This window comes from Stenella coeruleoalba, assembly GCF_951394435.1.
Source record: "Stenella coeruleoalba genome assembly, chromosome: 3".
In the NCBI taxonomy this organism is placed as follows: domain Eukaryota; kingdom Metazoa; phylum Chordata; class Mammalia; order Artiodactyla; family Delphinidae; genus Stenella; species Stenella coeruleoalba.
This window is the reverse complement of record NC_137148.1, coordinates 30,287,645-30,309,355: the sequence shown is the minus strand read 5'-3', so window position 1 is coordinate 30,309,355 and position 21,711 is coordinate 30,287,645. Positions and strand designations below refer to the sequence as shown.

The 21,711-nt window shown below is 33.5% G+C and overlaps 1 protein-coding gene across 4 annotated transcripts in view; it reads right to left on the bottom strand.

Moving 5' to 3' along the window:
• The window catches only part of NIPBL (NIPBL cohesin loading factor), a 193,268-nt gene that overhangs the window by 68,832 nt on the left and 102,725 nt on the right, over positions 1-21,711 (bottom strand). For all 4 annotated transcript variants that reach the window (XM_079916587.1, XM_079916586.1, XM_079916588.1 and 1 more), the window contains one exon: positions 4,367-4,549. In XM_079916587.1, coding sequence (XP_079772713.1) covers positions 4,367-4,549 — 183 coding nt within the window. The remainder of the gene's footprint in view (positions 1-4,366; positions 4,550-21,711) is intronic.

Here is a 21,711-nt window from a genome sequence, read left to right as displayed (position 1 = left end):
CAAATAATTTACCTCATTTAAAAGACTATTAAAACTTGTACTTTAAAATGAATTACATGGAAGAAAAAATCTTCATTGTGGGGGTCTAGGAAATTCTGAATCATTCTGTTTAAGCAGAAATATAAATTGTGGTACAGAAATGGTATCACTTATTTTAGCATTTATCTAGATTTAGAAAATTTTACATGAAATGGGTTTGCTAATAAATGTAGATAGGAATGTTCTGGGAATTAAACCACAGTGCTCATTTCAAAGAGGTATTCAGTGAGTCAGTAAAGATAATATCTAAACTTCAGGGTTAATTAAGACATATAAAACAAACTTTATCTAGAGTTTGGATAAAAACCAGAAACACCTTTAAGCATTTGGATTGTTAATGGGGAGTGGGGTTTGGAGGAAAAGTAAACTTTTGAGAAAGTGTTACAGAATGTGGGTAACCACGCATACTGTCAATTAACAGCCAAGTTAAGCCCACAACTCAGCTATAAATTCAACAAACTCTGATAACCTAACATTGCAAACTACAAAGACAGAATAAACCTGTATAGTTGTAAATACTCACATACTGAATTCAGTTCTCCAACAATATACTTGCTTAAACCCAAGGAGACAACTTGTGAGCTTATGCATGCTAGGTAAGCATATTTATGTATGTTACCTTCAATCCCTTCCCCATTCTTCCAGAGGTATAAGCATTCTGCTAAAATCATCAGTACTGACAGGAGCCTCTAGGCAGAACTGGCAAACAGATCTCATCTGACACATCAACTCTGATCAACTGGTAGTAGCTGCCTAAAGCATAATGTTGAGAATAATTCTGAGCCCTGAGACAAAGCACTCTATTTCAGCAAGAAAGACTGATTAGAAATGCCTGTCCAGTGAGAACTGGAGGGAATACAAGTGAAAAATATTTACTATACCTGCTCTAGAGTATAAGCACTACCACGTTAAAACCAGGATAGAGAACTGATATGTTCTACATCTTGGGATCATACACTGGTTGTTGGAGTGACCACTTGTTGCTGACAGTGAATTACTTTCTAGTCTGTTAATCTGAATCTGACTCCCTTGCTTTCTTGTGACTCGCTTCTATTCTGAATCCTTAACTATGACAAATACCCAAGTATTTAAGACAAAACTCTTGTTTGAGTCCCTAGTCCCCTACTTGGCTTAAGATTTAAGGATGCCAACCTTTGGCCCATGCAAAGGTTGCTTTGCATCTATGCTTATGCCGATGTCCTTCTGTGTGGGTAATCAATGTCTATACCTTGGCTAATCTTACCTTTATATGCTGCCCTAGTTATTCCTATTCAAGAATCTACTGACAGCATGGCAAAGATAATTTTGTTTCCTCTTCTTTGTGGTCATAGGTTTGGCATAGCAAGAGGACGAATGTAAACGGATGTATTTAAATCTTCAGTGATTTTCTTCATAATTAGGCAAAAATTTGACTATGAAATATATGAAGGAGAGGGAGGATTTCCCCCCTTTTATGATTAGTGCGCCCTGGAACATTCTCTTAGTGAGGGGTTGTCTCATATACTAATAAAAGTAGGTGTGTATGCATATGTCAGAGAAACAGGTCGTTTATGTATAGCATTCACTAAACGTTTTTTCAACAAGTACCGAAATACCTACTTTGAGGAATAACAACTAACAAGCAAACTTGTTCAGAAAGTAGTATTCTATGACCTCAAATATGACCTAGTTAGTCTTTTTGAATTTTAATTAATTTCATAAGAAATTTATTTCAATCCTTTAATTCTATGAGTAGAAAATGCTTGAAAAACCTTATGGTTAGCAAGTACATACAATATGCTGTATCGGTGGTAATTTTTATAGGTCTTGGAGATTTTTTTTTCACATTCATTAAACTAAGCAATTTGAAAAAAAAGGAATGGCAAACTAAGGAAAAAAAGAAACACAACTTCTATGATACACTGTATGCTGCAATAAGGTTCTATCAGGATCCCAATTCATTATGACTCGTCTGTTCATTCTCTATATGTCTTGTTACCCTGGAAGAAGCAGGGGAAGAATTCAACAGAGAGGTATGTAAAATATGACTTAGGTGTTTTCCACCCTAACCCTTTCCAAATTTCACCTGTATGTCTCTTTAGCTTCTTCTATCTCCCCTCCTCCTTCCCCAGCAACCCAGAGACTTTGTAATTGTGCTATGACTATCCAAATCTTTGTGGCCGAACTTTCAAAGTTAACCCTCAATAGTTCCCCCTATCTTTCAACAAAACTATTTCCGTAGTTTTAGATTTTTAGGAAACCAGTTTGATTAAATTGCAATAAAATTTTGTTTCAAAAAGGTCTCTCTCTCTCAAATCAGGATAATGCTTGCTACTATGTTCTCATAATATTTTTACATTTTGTATTGTACTCTATTTTTATTACATTATTTTTGGTGTGGTATAATGGTTATTTGGTTGTTTATGTCAGCTTCTTTCATCACTCATTTCAGTGGCCTCAGAGTCAACTTTTCTATAGTTACTTGTACAGAAATAAACCCCCCCAAACCAGGGAACTATATTCTAAGGTCTCTTGAAAAACCCAGAGAAACTTCCCTTTTTCCTAGCAGGGGCTGAAGCTAAGGTTCCTTAACTAATATTAGCTTTCAATATTTTGGGGCATAGATCCATGGCTTTTAAGATGTAATTATGTGCTCCCGTAAGATGAGACAATATCTCTCATCATAGAAAGCAAAGAACAGAGGTTGCAATGAGGACAAACATGAGGCATGTGTGGCTCTCTCCTCTATTTTACATTTGGTGGGCTTTTCTGATTATGCTACCCTTTTTACTTAACTGTGAGGTAGCTACAAAATTCTCATCAGCTTAGCAATGCAGGCAGCCACTCTCAATTAACTGGAGTTGAAGTGTGATTTGAAATCAGTCTGCAATTAAGGAACTCCTTTTTAGTTATTCCTTTTAGAAATGGGTGAGGTATCAGGGGAAAGGAAGGAAAGTGAAGCAGAGGCATGTATACAAAGGGGAGTGAGTTTCTAGGACACCAGATCTCCTTACTCTTCTCTCTTTCCAGATCATATGTTCCCGTATGAACAAAATGTTTGATTATAATAAAAATATTAGCTTTAGCCATTGAAATATACTGCATGTAAATACATCTCATGATAATACAAATTATAACACTTATACATATAATTAAATGTCAGATTAATTTTGCCATATTTTATTTCAATTTTAAAACTTTGTTCAGACTTGTTCAGTATTCATAATCTACTGCTCATAGCTCAAGAGCTCACAATTTTGAGAAGATCAGAGTAAACGAACATAGATTAAAAACTCTGGAGGTGAAGGGCTTCCATCAGCGATATACATTTTAAAATGGCAGCATGCATCTGTCCTTCCTGCCCTTGCTTGTCACACCTCAATCTACGGACACTAGGTGGAAAAGGTAGAACACACTGGTAGTCTTCCCACTTCTTTTGGTCATAATGACTAAGTCAGTTGGCACACAAGTGAAGATCTCCCATAGTCTGTTTCCACTGAATGCCGTTTAAGTCAAACAAGGTTGCTGACCCCTCTTGGCTAGGCTCAATTCTCTTGCTCCAGTAGAAGGAAGATAGGGATAAAAGAGAAGAACTTTTTCAGTGGACCAGTAGGAAGACAGGCGAGGTATAGCAAGTCTAGTGCAAAGACAGGTGATCACAGTGTTGTAGAGAGGTAGCTGTGTAGTGAAGAAGCCAGCTCTGGAAAACAGTGAAACAAGGGAGGAATTCCAGGACACAGCTGGGCAAAAAGGAGAAGCCAGGTCCAAACCACACAGATAATTGGCAATGTGGCTAATCCATTCATAATTTAGTGATAGTATGGTTTAAAATATTTCTTCATCTGGCTATCTCCTACGTGTCCTTCAAGACTCAACTCAAGTGTCACCTCTTCCAGTAAGCGTTCTCTGAACCCCAGTATAATTTTGATGCCAATCCAATGTGCTCCCACAGCACCCTGGATTTACTATTATCATTGCACTCTTCTCACTGTACTACAATTGTTTACATATTTCCCCCATTAGACTGAAGGCTCTTCAAAGATAGGGGCCACATCCTATTTGTTATATTTTTATTCTCACTGCCTAGCAGATAGTAGGAGCTCAATAAATGTTTGCTAAATGCATATAGAGGCATACTTGTGTTATCTGACACTAATTATAACTCATTAAAAATTTTTTTCTTGGTGCCAACTGATCTCATCTTTCACACATTTTTAAGTACAAAGAAAAAAACTTGCTATACTATATTATGATCACGGTACTCTTGCTAACCCCCCAAAATTATAAATGAAACAAACATATCAATCTGCTTTTTAATTCTAAAGTAATAATAAAGTTATATACTTACATTCAAAAGCTTCTTCACTATCATTATCTTCATCTGAACTGATTTCAGCATATTTTGGTTTTTCATTAACTGTGCTACGCTTGCGTTTATTCATTTTCACACGTTCACAAAGTGGCATGGTGGATTCAATTTCTGCCAGGAGTTCGGGGGGTAATTCTTTTAACACTGATTGATCTATACTACCTATTAATAAAAGGTAAGAAAAAATATAAATCTGAAGATAAAAGGGAAATTTTAACTAAATTAAGCACAATGAAATATTAATATTTATGTAAGTTTTCTAAGTCACTTTTGTATTTTAATAAGACACGTTCATATTTACAACTGTAACAGTCTTAATCCTAAACTGATAATGCAGCTTTTAATACATATATCATCATATAGCAACTTTTAAAATACATACTTATTATCATAGCAACGGAGGGTAGTTATATCATCAATTTTTACTACAATTAGTGCCTTCATTTGTCTGCATTGACTAAAAACTTTCTGAAACTAGAGATCCACTTGCATTATCAGGTGTATTTGTAGTCGGGGGTACATCTCACATTCTTGGTAGCACCCAAATTTGTTTTATAGAGGTCTGGAGCAGTTAGTTTGAAAGCAATGCTATCCATCAGTACAGATGAGAAGAGTTGGAAGACACTTATCACCTCATTCTCTTCTACTTAACACTTGCTTCTCATCCGCTATCATCCTGGTGGCCCTGTGCCGTGGCTGTGACAAGAGCTTTATATGCTTTTACCCATCACTGTCTATTTGAGAGGCACGGTAATGCCTTTACTGTTACGGAAAATTTCCTCAAACAGATAAACCAAAATATGCATTTAACTGAACATAACAGGAACATGAAAGGCAAGATAAATGGAAAACAATACTTTAATATATAAATGTCAATAACTGAAAAGAGTAAATTCAAGCCTGTTATGAAATAAATTCATATTTTTCCATGAAAGAGTAAAGACAGGATAAACATATATCAACAAAATATAATTAGAACTACTAACATAATATTAACTATTTAATCCTACACACATATACACAAACACACAAACAGCTGCTATGAAGAAATAAATCCATAACATCCTGTTGAGAGCTTAAAAATAAAGCAGAACTAGAAAAAGTTATTTATTCAGGATAATTTGTCCTTGATGCCTAAAGATGACGATTTAAACTTAACCATGCAAATCTTTGAGTGGAAGTATAAAAATGATGTCTTACCTGCTAAATTTTAAGAACTGGGAGCAAAGAGTACCTTAGTGGTTTACAGCAGGAAGTATTAGTAACTATAATCAACATTAAGACTATAACATTCAAATGATAATAAAGAATAAAAATAAATAATTCCAAAAATAAATGGGTACTGATTAAGACAATTTAAAAGCCTCAAGAATATACAATACTAATAATATAAGAATATGAAACATAAATTATTAATCTCAAATGAAGAATAATCCTTTTTTTATTCATCATGAAACTTTTATTCAACATCATGGAGTTATTTCAGTAACTGTTAACCTCTATTCTTCTAAGGACACCCACAGCAACAATTTTACCCAACAAAGACGTAACATTCGTGACTAGTAATATTCCAAAGACTTCATTGCTTGGAATTGTGACATATTCATGTTGAGTTTAACTTATCTGTGTCATTTTCAAATCATGTTACATTTCTTTGTTCTGTCTTTCTTAATTTAACTGTATCTTATCAGTGAGCTCCACTTTTTAGAATATTATTAGAGGTAAAAAATCAACTTTAGCTTTGGATCTTCAACCCCCCAAGGTAAACACACTCTTCATCTCATTTAGAAGTCCTTAATGCTCTGAGCACCTCTAACTAACTAAATATGTGGTTTTTTGATGGAAGGATCATATCTTCTAGTATGTATCTTCCCCTTTCCACATGACCTACAATATTAAGTATGTATATATAGACGGTCAATAAATGATTTCTGACTCTTTGGTTCACAATTACTTATGTTCACTTACAGATGTACTTCCTGTATAATTTCAGAATTGCTATATTTTATACAAATGAAGACAGTTCCAAATTTTTTTTAATGGAAATTCTTTTTTGTACTACATGAAACATAACCTTTTGGAGTCTATAAATATGGATAACCCAAAGTATTTGGCTTTTAGTTCACCATGAGATTTTAAGAAGCAGATTTACCTAATTGTTATGTTCTGCTTAAATTTCCATTCACAAAGATATGCTGACTTGATAAAATATCATAGAATTATTCTGCAGATAAATATACAATAAATAATCAAGGGTTAAGATATGTATGGGTACTTGCACTCTCCTTACAATGGTTTATTATATCCCAAGAACAAGGACTCTACTCTCTTTGTTCTCTTTTTAAAAAAAAAAAATCAGCACAATAGCCAAATACAGAAAATTTATGTCTTATATCTGATAAAGCAGGTAACAAAGTTTATTCATTGTAGTTTACCATTTCTTATTCCCTAAATTAAAAATAATACTATCAGATTTAAGAGCTCTACTATTCTGTACATCATTTTAACCTCTGTACAACTCTGAAAGTTACGGCAGTATATTTCAAAGACCAACTGTTCCACTTCTAAAGATGACCAACTTAAAAAAAAAAAAAACCCAGCAATGGTTAATGTCTCTCAGTATACTGTCCTCCAAAAGTGGACTGCCTCATTTTGAATAGAAATATCTCTTCCACAGTTTTATGTATTTTCTGTATTTCTTCCTTTTCATAAAACACTTTATAAATTGACTCAGCAAGGTCCCTTGATTATAAAGGGTAAGCAATAAAATGCTTGACATTCCCATACTCACACTCAGGATCTTTAATACATGAAAGTTTGGATAACTGACTCAGCTTCAAGAGAAATGAAAAAAACGTGAGTACTGCAAATGATCCCTAGAACATATCTGGTTACGTTCTTTTCCCTGAATTAGGTAGGAAATAGTCCTTTAAATAATGCAAATACAGTGTTTAACTGGCTACCTCTTAATACGTTGATGATTTTAGAGATTATTGTTGTTTGCTGAACTATTTGTTCTTAAAACCTTCAGACTGCTAATACTTTATGATTATCTTTCTCACCTCATTTCTCTCGTCCCAGCTACTTTATGCTTTACATCAGGTTGTTTGAAATACCACAAAATTTTAACTTAGTGGCTTGAGGGATAATGCCATTTAGTCACAATTTTGTTTGGCACCACACTTCTGTAGATATATATTCCATTAGATACAGTGTATCTCTGTTTTCTGGCTCTAATAAAGCTAAAGAATACATTTAATTCTAGATATGCTATATTTTAGCAACCTTGGTTTTCCAGTATAAATCACTCATACTAGCTAGCACATTTACCAGATTATTAAAACCAGAAGTCATCAAAAGACTTAAAAGTCCCGAAGAGTCACTGATTTGATAACTAACATTGTGTTGTCTGTTTCTTTAAATGTGGAAATCCTGAGATTAAAATAAATCACTTCAATCAATGAACTCTTTAGGACTGAAGCTTCAGACAATGGAAGCCAGTCATGTTCAGAAACAAACCAAGAAACTCACATAAACCTCCAAATTTGGTAAGTCATAAAAAAACCTTGAGTAGTCATAATGTAGTTCAGTGACAATCCTTCCAATAACCTAGCACAAATGGATCTTTTACTTCAATCAGGGTCAAAAAGAAAAAAAAAAGTTCAGAAGTGCAGGTTGTCAATCTGCCCCTCTTGGAATCCTAAGTTAATATGGTTTGAAGACATGTATTTTTTGGTGCAAATGGTTTCTAAATGCAAGTCAACTTCTTTATTTGAAGCCACTAATAGGAAGAGCATCCAAAGAGTATGAAATGCTGATGACACAGCCTTGAAGAAAGTTAACATTTGGGAGGCAGAAACAAAGGGAGGCAACGTGAAGAGAAGCTGAAAAAACGTGGGGTTTAACTATGAGACCAGAACACTGAATGTTCCTTCCACAGGCACCCCCAACGTTACCTAATCTGATGCAGAACAAGGGGTGAAGAGGAAGACTGTGCACTAACAGCCAAAATCCAAAGTGAATGTAGGGACATTGAATATTGATGAATAAAAGTTTTGAGGTCACAAAACGCTGACCTTAGACAAAGAACTCTGACGTGTATTTTATCAATTATTTGGAAAGAGCAATAGCAAACTAGGAAAAAGGAGATATTACTTTTTGGTGCTAAGGCTCCTTGGTTGAGTGAAAATGAGGGGAGTGAAATTCACATCTTCTACAGTAGATGTTAACAGTCATCAGGATAATAAGGGGGTTGGATCTGTTTATAACTGAAGAGGAGGTCTTAATTTAAGGAAAGAGGGGATCAGGTAGACTACACCCTCTAGAAGAAAAGGATCAAGAAATAACTGAAAGGTATGTTTTTTTGTGATGGTTCAGGATAAAAAGAAATGATGTATAATGAGATAATCATGTTTAAAGTTGTCATAATTTTGGTAAAGAGGCAGAAATCCTAAGCATTAGCTAGAAGCTTGTTCAGGATTATTTTTTTTTTTTTAATTTAAAAAGAAAGACTAGTTATTCATTTGTGGCTATGGAGCAGTCATCAGGGTCAAATTTGAAGCTATTCTCTTCCTGACGGTCTTTGAGAAATACTCCTGAAACTAATGTAAATCATCATTATATAATCACTATATAAAGAATGCTGTAACCTAAGAACTGGCAAGTCTCCCTTTAAGTTTTAGCCAGCAATTTTTCAAGTTGCAGATTGTGACCCATAAGCAAGTTGTGGAATCAGTTTTGTAGGTGTTGACTAGCAATATGTTTAAAATGAAAGAGAAGATGTTAGTGTTATGCCTGTAGTAAAGGTAGGTGTTGTTATTATGTGTTTGTATGTGCATATTAGGTCACAACATGCATCTTATTTGTCTTAGGTCACAATCAAACTTTATGGTTGCCATGTTTCTCAAAACAGGAATCAATTCAAATTGAAAAGGTCCTTCTAACTTAATCTACCCAATGTTTCTTTTTTTCTTTTTTTTTTGGCCATGCCAGGCAGCTTGGGGGATTTTAGTTCCCTGACCAGGGATTGAACCCATGCCCCCTGCAACGGAAGCGTGGAGCCCTAACCACAGGACCGCCAGGGAATTCCCAGCCCATTGTTTCTTAAACTACAGGTTCAGTGAAAAATAAACTATAATTTAAATAATATACTCAAATCAAAGTGATTCTACTCATTATAAGTTGACAGAATATTCACTACCTTAAGTTGATAGAATATTCACTACCTTATGTTGATAGAATATTCACTACCTTGTATCAGAGAACTTAATTATCTACATTTTTAAGTCTGATATAAAAGTTGCCAATACTACACTTTTGAAGCCCTGTTACAATAAAACCTTGGATACTCAGAAATTACTCTTTTAATTATTTTTTATGTAAACCTTTCTAAAAAAGCACTTTATGCATCTTTTTTTAACAAGACAAGTTTCTTGACTCATGATCATCATTGAAAAGATCAAGTTTTCCACTTTGCTTTACATGGCAATGCCTTTAGGAGTTAACTGCTATGCATAAGACTGTTTGAAATGATATAAAATGATCTATGCTTTCCTTCTGAGTTCTGTAGGTCTGCTTGCAATTTGCTGAAATGTGTACACTCAGATTCTGCTAACAGTGTAGATAGAATATATAACACACAGCAAATGGTGTTCAAATCCTTCAACCCATTTATACCATCCTTGGAAATTTATTCCAAGGAAATTTGTATAACAAAAGGTTCTATGAAGAAAGATGTTTAGATCAGTTTCATCTATTGTAATATCAAAATGTCCAACAACAGGGGAACACAGTGGAAGAGTAAATCATATTAAGTATAATTATGAACAATGTTAGTACAGAGATAGTAAATGTAAAGAAAACAGAATGCAAAATGATAGGTATACTACATTGCACCTTTGTAAAAGATATTTGTAACAGGAGTTGAAGGAAATGAATGCTAATATTATACCAACTTGAGATGAATTTTCCTAAAGAAATAAAAGTTATATTTTATGGAAACAAGAAAAAGGTCAATGATTATTTGTGAGGGATTAGGAGGTATTTCATGAACACAGTGGGTTTTCAACAGAGATGAGGTGGACTGAGGTAGAGGATGGAGAACAGGGGACAAGCACTAGGAACTGGTAGCCCTTTTACAGCATTCCAGCTCTGTCTGCTCTGGACAGAGCATGATATTCAATAGGGAGAAAAAGTAGGTAAGCCCATGAAAGTAGGTAGGGTTTAGATGTTACAGTCTTTTTGAGGAGGGACAGAATCAGAATGTACTTTAGAAATGTTACTCTAGCAGTAATTTGTGGGATGGACTGGAAGGGGAAAGACATTAGAAAGGAAATCTTCTAAAAGATATTCAATATGTCTCAGGAAAAAAGTAAGTAGATGCCATGAATTTAACCATTTTCGAAAAGTGGTAATGTTACTATTATATACTTATCATGCCAAACTTTAGAAAGGAATATTTAGCTCAAAATAATATTAACTATTTAACATGTTTAAGATCACGAAGAAACCAGAAAATATGAAATCAAGGACAACAAAATTCACTGTTGACATCTGTTATTTAAATATTTTAATCAATTTGATCAAGTATTAAACTATGTTTATTAGCTATTCAATTAACTACTATTAAATTAGGTTGAATACGTAGGGAATTTTAGCAACATTTATTTTATAATATGCTAGAAAAACATTTTCTAACAACACTAGGAATGGCATATTTCCTGATTATGTTTTTACTACTAATGGCTGTAAAACAATGTTTAATTTTAACTAATCTACTCTTACCTTACTTCTGCCACATTGTACTCTAAATTAGCCAAATGTTTAACTTCTCTAAACTTGTAGTGCTTTTTCCTTCTGCCCTTGTGCTAAAAACACATGTGATTCCTTATTCCTCTGGATTCATATACACCTTTTTTCTTAAGAATATTACACTGTCACTGTATCTTTAGTTACCCATATTCTCCATGAGATCATAAGCTTGATAAAGTCACAGACTTGTGTTCCAGTTTGCATCATCTAGCAGAACGCATGGGATGTTGAAGATGGCCATAAATATTTATTGAATGATTAGTGTAATCATTAGAATAAATTTATGAGATTTTTCAAGAAATTTTTCCAATTGAAAATTCTTTTTTAAACCCTGAAAGCAGTTCTTAGTTGTTCTACATTGACAATTACAGAGAAGTTATCCACAAAATGAAAAGATGGGAGAGAAGATTTCATAATTGACATGCAACAAGTATAAAATATTTAAAGGTAATTTCAGCCTGTATACACTTGTTATATGTTTATATTTAATATATCAATTATATATTAATATACGAATAACATATATAATTCTACTACATAAAACTAAGTGCTCACAAATATTAAATATCCTGGCAAAAATATTATATTTGGCTAATTTCATACTACATTTATAAATATTGGATAAAAAATAGGAAAATAATTCAAAACTCTATCTAGATCAGTCTTTTTAATACTCAAATGATAGTGTGAAATACAAATTTTGAGTCTCATTTGCTACAGAATAAGGAATCTAGTTATCAGATGCACCTATATAAAATTTCAATTTTATATTTATATTATGTTCAGCAAACTAAAACCTGTGAGTCAAATTTGCCCCATCACCTGTTTTTGTATATAAAGTTTCATTAGAATACACTGACACACAATCATTTACATATTGTCTATCCCTGCTTTCGTACTACAATGTTAGAGATAAGTGGCCTACAAAGCCTAACATATTTTACTATCTGGGCCTTTACACAAGAAGTTTGCCTACCCCCAATTTATATCCTGTTATACTTTATTCAATATGAAACAAAGTGCCACCCAGCCTGCAAGTGCAGTCACTATATAGGTATATTCTGCACAGTTTAGGCCACTGCAAATTGGTTTATTTAATGAAGACAAAATACCAAGGAGTTGGTTTAAAGCAACTGAAAGAACACTGTTACAAATGAAGAATGCACAAGAAAAGATTTTAAGAAAACTCTTGTTTTAAGCATCATGGTTTTGATATTGTGCAGTTGTCAAATTACCATGAGGAAGAACTACAAAAGGAAACATTTTATTTTAGAAGTTTTTTATGTAAATGACAATTTACTACTACCTAATATAGAAACTAGGAGCAGGGATCATAAGATCCTTTCCTTAATATATATACACAGTGAGAAAAAGAAATGACAGAAGCACAACCTAACTTGCTTCAAGGAACTAGAAAAAGAAGAATAAAGTAGAAGAAGAAGAATAAAGTAGAAAAAGAAGAATAAACTAAGCCCAAAGTTAGTAGAAGAAGGAAGGAAATAACAAACACCATGGCAGAAATAAACAAAAATGAGACTAAAAAGAGAATAGCAAAGATCAATGAAAGAAAGACTTGGATTTTTGAAAAGATAAAGTAGACAAGCCTTTAGCTATGCTTACCAAGAAAAAAAAAAAAGACTCAAATAAAATTAAAAATGAAAGGGGAGACATTACAACTGATACCACACAAATACAAAGGACTGTAAGAGACTACTACGAACAATTATACACCAACAAATTGGACAACCTAGAAGAATGAATAAATTCCTACAAACATATAATCTACCAAGATTAAATCATGAAGATATAGAAAATCTGAACAGACCAATTACTAGGTGACTGGTCCCAAAAACCTCCCAACAAAGAAAACCCCAGGACATATGACTTCCCTGGTGAATTCTACCACACATTTAAAGAAGAATTAATAACCAATTCTTCTCAAACTCTTCTAAAAATAGAAGAGGAGGAAACAGCTCCAAGCTCATTTTACAAAGCCAGCATTCCCCTATACCAAAATCAGACAAGGGCACTACAAGAAAAGAAAAATTACAGGGCAATATCCCTGATGAACAGAGATCCAGAAGTCCTCAACAAAATATTAGCAATAAAAAGATCACATACCATGATCAAATGTGATTTATTGCAGGGATGCAAGGAAGGTTCAACAACCACAAATCAATCAATGATACACCACGTTAACAAAGTGAGGATAAAAATCATGATTATCTCAATAGATGCATAAAAAAAACATTTGACAAAATTCAACATCCATTCACAATAAAAACTCTCAACAAAATGGGTACAGAGGGAATGTACATCAACATTATAAAGGCCACATATGACAAGCCCACAGCTAACATTACACTCAATGGTGAAAAGATGAAAGTTTTCATTCTAAGATCAGGAACAAGATAAGGATGGCCACTCTTGCCACTTTTATTCAACATAGTACTGAAAGTCCTAGACAGAGCAACTAGGCAAGAAAAAGAAATAAAAGGCATCCAAATCAGAAAGGAAGAAGTAAAACTGTCACTATTTGCAGATGACATGTTATTATACACAGAAAACCCTAAAGACTATACCACAACTGATAGAACTAATAAACAAATTCAGTAAATTTGCAGGATACAAATTCAATATACAAAATTCAGTTCTTTTTTGATACACTAACAAACTTCCAGAAAGAGAAATTAAGATAATTTCATTTATAACTTCATCAAAAAGAATAAAACATCTAGGAATAAACTTAACCAAGGAGGTGAAAGATCTGTATACTGAAAACTGTAAGGCATAGTTGATGAAAGAAACTGAAGAAGATACAAATAAATGGAAAAATATTCCATCCTCATGGACTGGAAGAATTAATATTGTTAAAAAGTCCATACCACCCAAAGCAATCTACAGATTCAATGCAATGCAATCCCTATCAAAATTCCAATGGCATTTTTCAGAGAAATAGAACAAACAATCCTAAAATTTGTGTAGAACCACAAAACAGACAAAGAGTAAAGCAATCTTGAGAAAGAAGAACAAAGCTGGGGGCACCACACTTACTGATTTCAAACTATATTACAAAGATACAGCAATTTCAGTGGTATGGTGTTGGCATAAAAACAGAGACATAGATCAATGGAAGAGAACAGAGAGTCCAGAAATAAACTCATGCACATATGGTCAATTAATTTACCAAAAAGGCACCAAGAATATTCAATGGGAAAATGATAGTCACTTCATTAAATCGTGTTGGAAAAACTGGACAGCCACATGCAAAAAAATGAAACTGGACAGCTATCTTACACCATACACAAAAATCAACTCAAAATTGATTAAAGACTTGAATGTAAGACCCAAAACAATGAAATTCCTAGAAGAAAACAGGCGGTAAGCTCCTTGACATTGGTCCTGGCAATGATTTTTACCAAAAGCAAGACAACAAAAGCAAAAATAAACAAATGGGACTACATCAAACTAAAAAGCTTTTGCATAGCAAAGGAAACCATCAACAAAACAAGGCAACCTACTGAATAGGAGAAAACATTTGCAAATCCAATGTCTGATAAGGGGCTAATATCTAAAACATATGAAGAACTCATACAACTCAATACGTAAAGTAACCAAACAATCCAATTAAAAAATGGGCAGAGGATCTGAACAGACATTTTTCCAAAGAAGACATACAGATGGCCAACAAGTATATGAAAAGGTGCTCAATATCACTAATCATGAGGGAAATGAAAATCAAAACCATGAGATATCACCTCACACCTGTTAGAATGGTTATTATGAAAATGACAACAGATAAGTGTTGATGAGAATGTGGACAAAAGGGAACCCTTATGTACTGCTGGTGGGAATGTAAATGGGTACAGCTATTATGGAAAACAGTATGGAGGTTCCTTAAAAAATTAAAAATAGAACTACCATATGATTGGGCAATTCTACTTTTGGTTATATATCTGAAGGAAATGGAACCATTATCTCAAAGATATCTGCACTTCCATTTTCACTGTAGCAGTATTTGTAATAGCCAAGACATGGGAAAAAAACCTAAGTTGTTTAGCTCATTGATGGGTGAATAAAGAAAATGTGGCATATAGACACAATGGGATATTACTCAACCAAAAAAAGAAGTTAATCCTGCCATTTGCAACAACATGGGTGGACTCTGATGGCATTATGCTAAGACAGATAAATAAGTTAGAGAGAGAAAGACAAATACTGTATGATCTCACTTATACATAGAATCTAACAAAAACAGAATTCACAGAAGCAAAGAACAGATTGATCTTTGCAATCTGTAGGAGGTGGATGAAATGGGTAAAGGCAGTCAAAAGGTAAAAACTTCCAGTTATAAGATAAATAAGTTCTGGGAATACAATGTACAGCATGAGATGATGGATGTTAACTAAACTTACTGTGGTAATCATTTCACAATAAATACGTATAGTCAGCCCTTCATATCTGCGGATGGGGAACCTGCGGATACAAAGAGTTGACTGTATGATACCATTTTATATAGGGACCTGAAAGCATCTGTGAGGGGTCCTGGAACCAACTCCCTGTGGATACCGAGAGATGACTGTATATCAAATCATTATTTTATATACCTTAAACTAAAACAACGTTTTTATATATTTTATATACCTTCAACTAAAACAACGTTTATTATATATTTTATATACCTTAAACTAAAACAATGTTATATATAACGTTGTTAAAATTAACAACGTTAATTTTATCTCAATAAAACTGGAATGAAATAAATGATGGCAGCAATGTTTTCAGATATACACTGAATATAAAGTATGTATACACAAGTGAGACTTATCTTAAAAAATTACTTCATTAGATAAATTCAATTAAAAATGGGATAACTGGGGCTTCCCTGGTGGTGCAGTGTTTGAGAGTCCGCCTGCCGATGCAGGGGACATGGGTTCGTGCCCCGGTCCAGGAAGATCCCACATGCCGCGGAGCGGCTGGGCCCGTGAGCCATGGCCGCTGAGCCTGTGCGTCCAGAGCCTGTGCTCCGCAACGAGAGAGGCCACAACAGTGAGAGCACCGTGTAATGCAAAAAAAAAAAAAAAGGGATGACTACATTTCTTTATATAAAAAAACTAGACAAATTTTAGCTCTGACTATAAGATTCACTTTGGTCTTCATAACTGCACAAAGTAGGAAAAAAACTGGTTCCTCTATTTTAAAAGTGAATGAACTCTGAATCAGAGCTTTGAAAGGCTATGATTTGTTGAAGGCTCTGATTCCAGTGCTCTTTGAACTACAATGTATAATGGGCTTAACGGAATTGTCAAAAGTTAGCATGTCAGTAGTCAAAGAATGCTATTTTTTTGTAGGTGCAGAAGAGGATCCATATTTAAAAATTCATATTATATTGTATCATATTATATCATAGTATAGTACAGCATATACTGTTAACTCTAATATATATTACTCTAACATACTGAATTTTTAAAAAAACTACTGAAAACCTCCCCATACGAGAACTTGATACAGATATTAAGATAATGAATACCTACTTGATATACTATAATACATTATAATATGTATTATAACATACTGTATTATACTATATACAATAATATTAAAATATATTAACTATTTAATATAATACTATGATATACATACAATGTTACAGTTATCAAGTAGCTATTCATTATCTTAATATCTGTACCACGCTCTTGTAGGGGTGGGTTTCAAAAACATTTTTTAGAATGAGAGAATTCAGTATGTTGGAGTAATGTGTATTTCTTCATAAACAGTAGAGGGTTCTCTTAGAATTAATCATTTGTTTTCTCTCACCCTTCAACCATATATCTATTTCTACAGATAAGAAAACCTTATAGAAGCTATGACTTTAGCTGGCCTGAGATAATGAATGGGAAGGAAAGAGAACACTGCTAGCAAACTTCAATACATTTAATTTTTATGAAAAAATTCTACTTAATGAATCTCTTTAAATCAATAGTTATATCAATTATCTACTGAGTAATATCTGAACCAGAGAAATTCTATAAATAGAAATCATGGACAAAATTTTTCAAAGTATTGCTCTAAAATTACAAGTCAAGTGTGTATTATGCCAACTTCTGTAATAAATACTCTCCAAAAACTTCCTAAAGATATAACTAATGATAAAGTCTTTACGGAAACTAAAAGTTTTATTTTTTTAGAAAAGTATTTTATATATTGTTCAAATGAGCCAAAGTAAATTTCTACTGTAGCATAATTAAGGATTTTGAATATTATAATCATAACTACTTTACTGAGGATTTCTCAATTTAGGAATTCATAAACTATGCCAAAAATTCACTCTCAGAAACAGTACTTTCTCTCAGACTTACGAAGCCTAGAGTCCTAAACACAATCCAATACTACATAAAATATGAATGCTACATAAAAGGCAAAAACTAATTTTAGTGACCAACATTTTACTACAGTAGTAACTGAGGTGAAATAACTGCCTCTAATAATGACTGCAATCATTAACTAATCAAATGAGCACTATATTTTAAACACTATTGACTATTAGAGCTGTTAGATAACTTTTTAGTTTAAAGGCCATGATCTCAAATAACAGATGGTATGTTATATTCTTGAAAGCAGTAAGTGCAAATGATGGAAAACAATACACTATTAAGAAGGAAGTAAGGGGAGGAAGAAGAAAAAGTGATTTCCTTGGATATAAACCTTAGGTATTTTGAGACACTCAGGAATTGTAAAAAACCAAAATCAAATTGTTATGGTGTGTAATTACAAATAATACACTGTTAGCAACACATACTGCAAATTAGTTAATGATCATGCCCAGACTTAAAGATGGTATAAGTTTATATTTTAATTTGGAGACATACTGTACATTAGGGTATATTAGGATAATATTTTAAGTAAAAATATTTTAACCATAAAGACATTATTTTTGCATTTAGTATACTGCTTGAAGTATATTTTAATAGATAGAAGATTTTTTTTTAATTTAACGTTTTTACAAAGGTTATGTTGGTTCTCCACTCCCATCTCCCCTTGGCAAGGAAGAAACAAGGTGATGGTAAAAAGACTGGGAAGATAACAGCCCCAGGAAATCAGAACAGAATGGATTCTGAGCCAATCTTGTAACAGCTATAGAGCAAAATAAAGGTAAAGAATAAATTAAACAGACATGAATATGAGTAGGTCTCCTTTGGAGCTTAACAAAAACTAGTAGTTGACAGGGTGGAAAGAGGTATTACAAAGTTCAGGGAACAGCTGAAAATTATGTAGCTTTTGAGCTAGGATCTACAGGTGGGAACATAAAAGATACATATACAATTTTAATCTGCACACAAAAGCCTTTTCTAACATGGTAGCAATACTGTCTATTCATTAAACAGGCATTTAATATGCTCTTTTTTTTTTTTTTGCGGTATGCGGGCCTCTCACTGTTGTGGCCTCTCCCGTTGCGGAGCACAGGCTCCGGACGCGCAGGCTCAGCGGCCATGGCTCACGGGCCCAGCCGCTCCGCGGCATGTGGGATCTTCCCGGACTGGGGAACTAACCCATGTCCCCTGCATCAGCAGGCAGACTCTCAACCACTGCGCCACCAGGGAAGCGCAATATGCTCTTTTTACGTACTAGGTATTATGCTAGGTACTAGGGCATACACAGATCCCCAAAGAAATAAAATTAAATGTAACAATGTCACTTTACATTTAATAAGTTCACACAACAGACAAAAGTAAGTAACCTATACTGGGAGTCATAAACCTATACCCCTACCATTCAAAATTTACCAGCTTAAAGCATATTCAAGGAATTTAAAATTACCCTAAAGGATGGCTATTTTAAATATGGGTATCAGATGAAATTTTATGGCTCTTCCAAGAAAGGAAAACCTACCAAGAATTCTGGCCCTAAGGATCAACAAAAAAGTATCCCAGCAATATTCAATTTTTACTTAGAAAACACCAATATGTCAGAATATGTGATTTTCTGTGACTCTCTGAAGAAAATACCAAGTAATGTGTACTACAAAGCGTCAGTAATCCACAACTGGCCTTCCTATGCATGTAATTTAAAAAGTCCACAATTATATACCTCTGCTATTGTAAACTTAGTAGCAGAGATCTAAAATAAAAGCAAAATTAGTACATTGCTGAAAAGCAGATATTAATTCTATGGTATAAACAAAGCCAAAAAGATATCTACATGGGATCCCGAAATGAATCTAAGCATTGATGAAAAGGTTCAGTTAATATAGTTGCATATATATTGATATATGTGTGTGTATATACATACATGCACATGCATACACACAAACACCATACTCTAACAGGCAGACACACCCAGATTAGTTACTCACTAACATCAACATATCAAGTATATACATTTGTGTTAAAAGGTATATTTAGGAAAAACACTGGATTAGTACTAAAAACTTTGTATTCACAAGCAATGAAATCACATGTGGAAAAAACCAGGAGAAATAATACAGCAGTTACTAATTAGGAGCTATATTCATTTCTTGATATTCAGCTATAAGGATTCTTTGTTAGAACAGAGTTTAGAAAAGCAAGGCTGGCATAAATAAGCTGACAGAGGGCAGGGGAGAAAAAGATGGTCTAGATCAAGGGGACAAGAGGGTACCACTTTCCATCTTTCCATCTGACTCTTCTAAAGTTGTATAACTTACACTCTTTAGTTTATATATATAAGCCACTTCCAAACTTTCAGTGAAAATTAATAAAGACAATCTTTATCTAAAAGACAACAATTCTAGTGCAAGCTACTACATTCTAACAAGCTCTTTTACCTAAACGATTCTGAAAAGATGCATTCAAGTTAAATACTAAAGACTATTAATTAAAACTAAAATCTTAATTAATTTTTATAGATCTGACAGCCAAATTTAAAATCTGAAAGCTTCACTAAAATAGTACAAATATTAGTGATTCAGAGGCAATCTTTTTTCATTTTTGAAAGACAAAACCAAATAAATTAACAGTGAGAAAGTAAACGTTTGAGAAGACAAGAATAAAAACAGATTAGTCGTGACACGTTATTTATTCGAATACAGTTCTTAGTAGTAATACTGTTTTCAACGAACTTTTTTTGATAGAGAAGGTACAACGGCATTTTACAAAACTAATAACCAATACACCTTCTGTATCTCCTAATACATTAAGTGCAGTTACACAACTTTCTGTGATGATGCAAATGTTCTCTCTCTGTGTTAATAAGGTAAACACGTCACATGTTGCTACTGAAAATATAAATTTTAAATTGTATATAGTTTAAACTTAATAGCCTAAAGAGGCTAGTGACTGTCATATTGGACATCACAACTCTAGAGTTTCATGTATTTGTTTTTTTTTTTTGGGGTTTTTTTTTTTTTTTGTTTTTTGTTTTTTTGCGGTACGCTGGCCTCTCACTGTTGCGGCCTCTACCGTTGCGGAGCACAGGCTCCGGACGCACAGGCTCAGCGGCCATGGCTTACGGGCCCAACCGCTCCGCGGCATGTGGGATCTTCCCGGACCGGGGCACGAACCCGTGTCCCCTGCATCGGCAGGCGGACTCTCAACCACTGCGCCACCAGGGAAGCCCCTCATGTATTTGTTAATAAGTATAAATCTAAGTTCTTAATGAACTTCTTTCATAGAATATGAATTTAAAAATCAAATAAACTATCACCTCTGTTGCCTTAAAAACTATATCCCAATCTATTTATATTGCATGGGCTAAACAGGTCTTACCACACAGCATCATTAAATTTTATATATACATATATAAAAAAATAGTATACAAAAGAACACAAAATAATATTTTCTATACAAACTGCCACTGTATTCTCAGCACTTAAGACTTTTTTTTCCTCCTGGAAACAATACTATTTATGTAACCAGAGAATTTAACTCAGAACCATGAGAAAAAAACCCACAAAAAACCCCAAAAACAAAACAAAACAAAAAAAACCCAAACAAATAAAAATACCAAAAAACCTTTAAAACTGATGATTTAACCCAATTTAAGAGGTAACTACCATTCCCTATTACTCTTCCACAGAAAAGGGTAAAACTACATATTTTAAAAAATGATACATTCATAACTAATCACCTCCTCCACAAAAAGATGAAATAACCTTTTATATAACCTTCTAAACTATATACATTCAAACTATTCATCAGTAATTAACTCAGAGACAGATCTGTGAGAAAACAATATTAAGAGACACTTAATATTCTTAAAAGAATTTATAATGTTGAGTTTTTTATACCACATAGCTTTACTGAGACTTTAGAAATTAAAACTCAGTCAATTTATTACCTAATTATAGAGAATGGATTCTCTCTACAGTCAAAATAACTTTTTAAAAAGTTGTTAAATACATCTATTTCACTCATCCATTCAAATCATTCACTTGATTAGCAAGCAACTTTCAAAAATACTGAAATAATTAAACAGCAAAAGGAACTCTTCTCTGTGAACCAACAGTAAAAATCACGACTACGGTGAGTAGTAGGGGT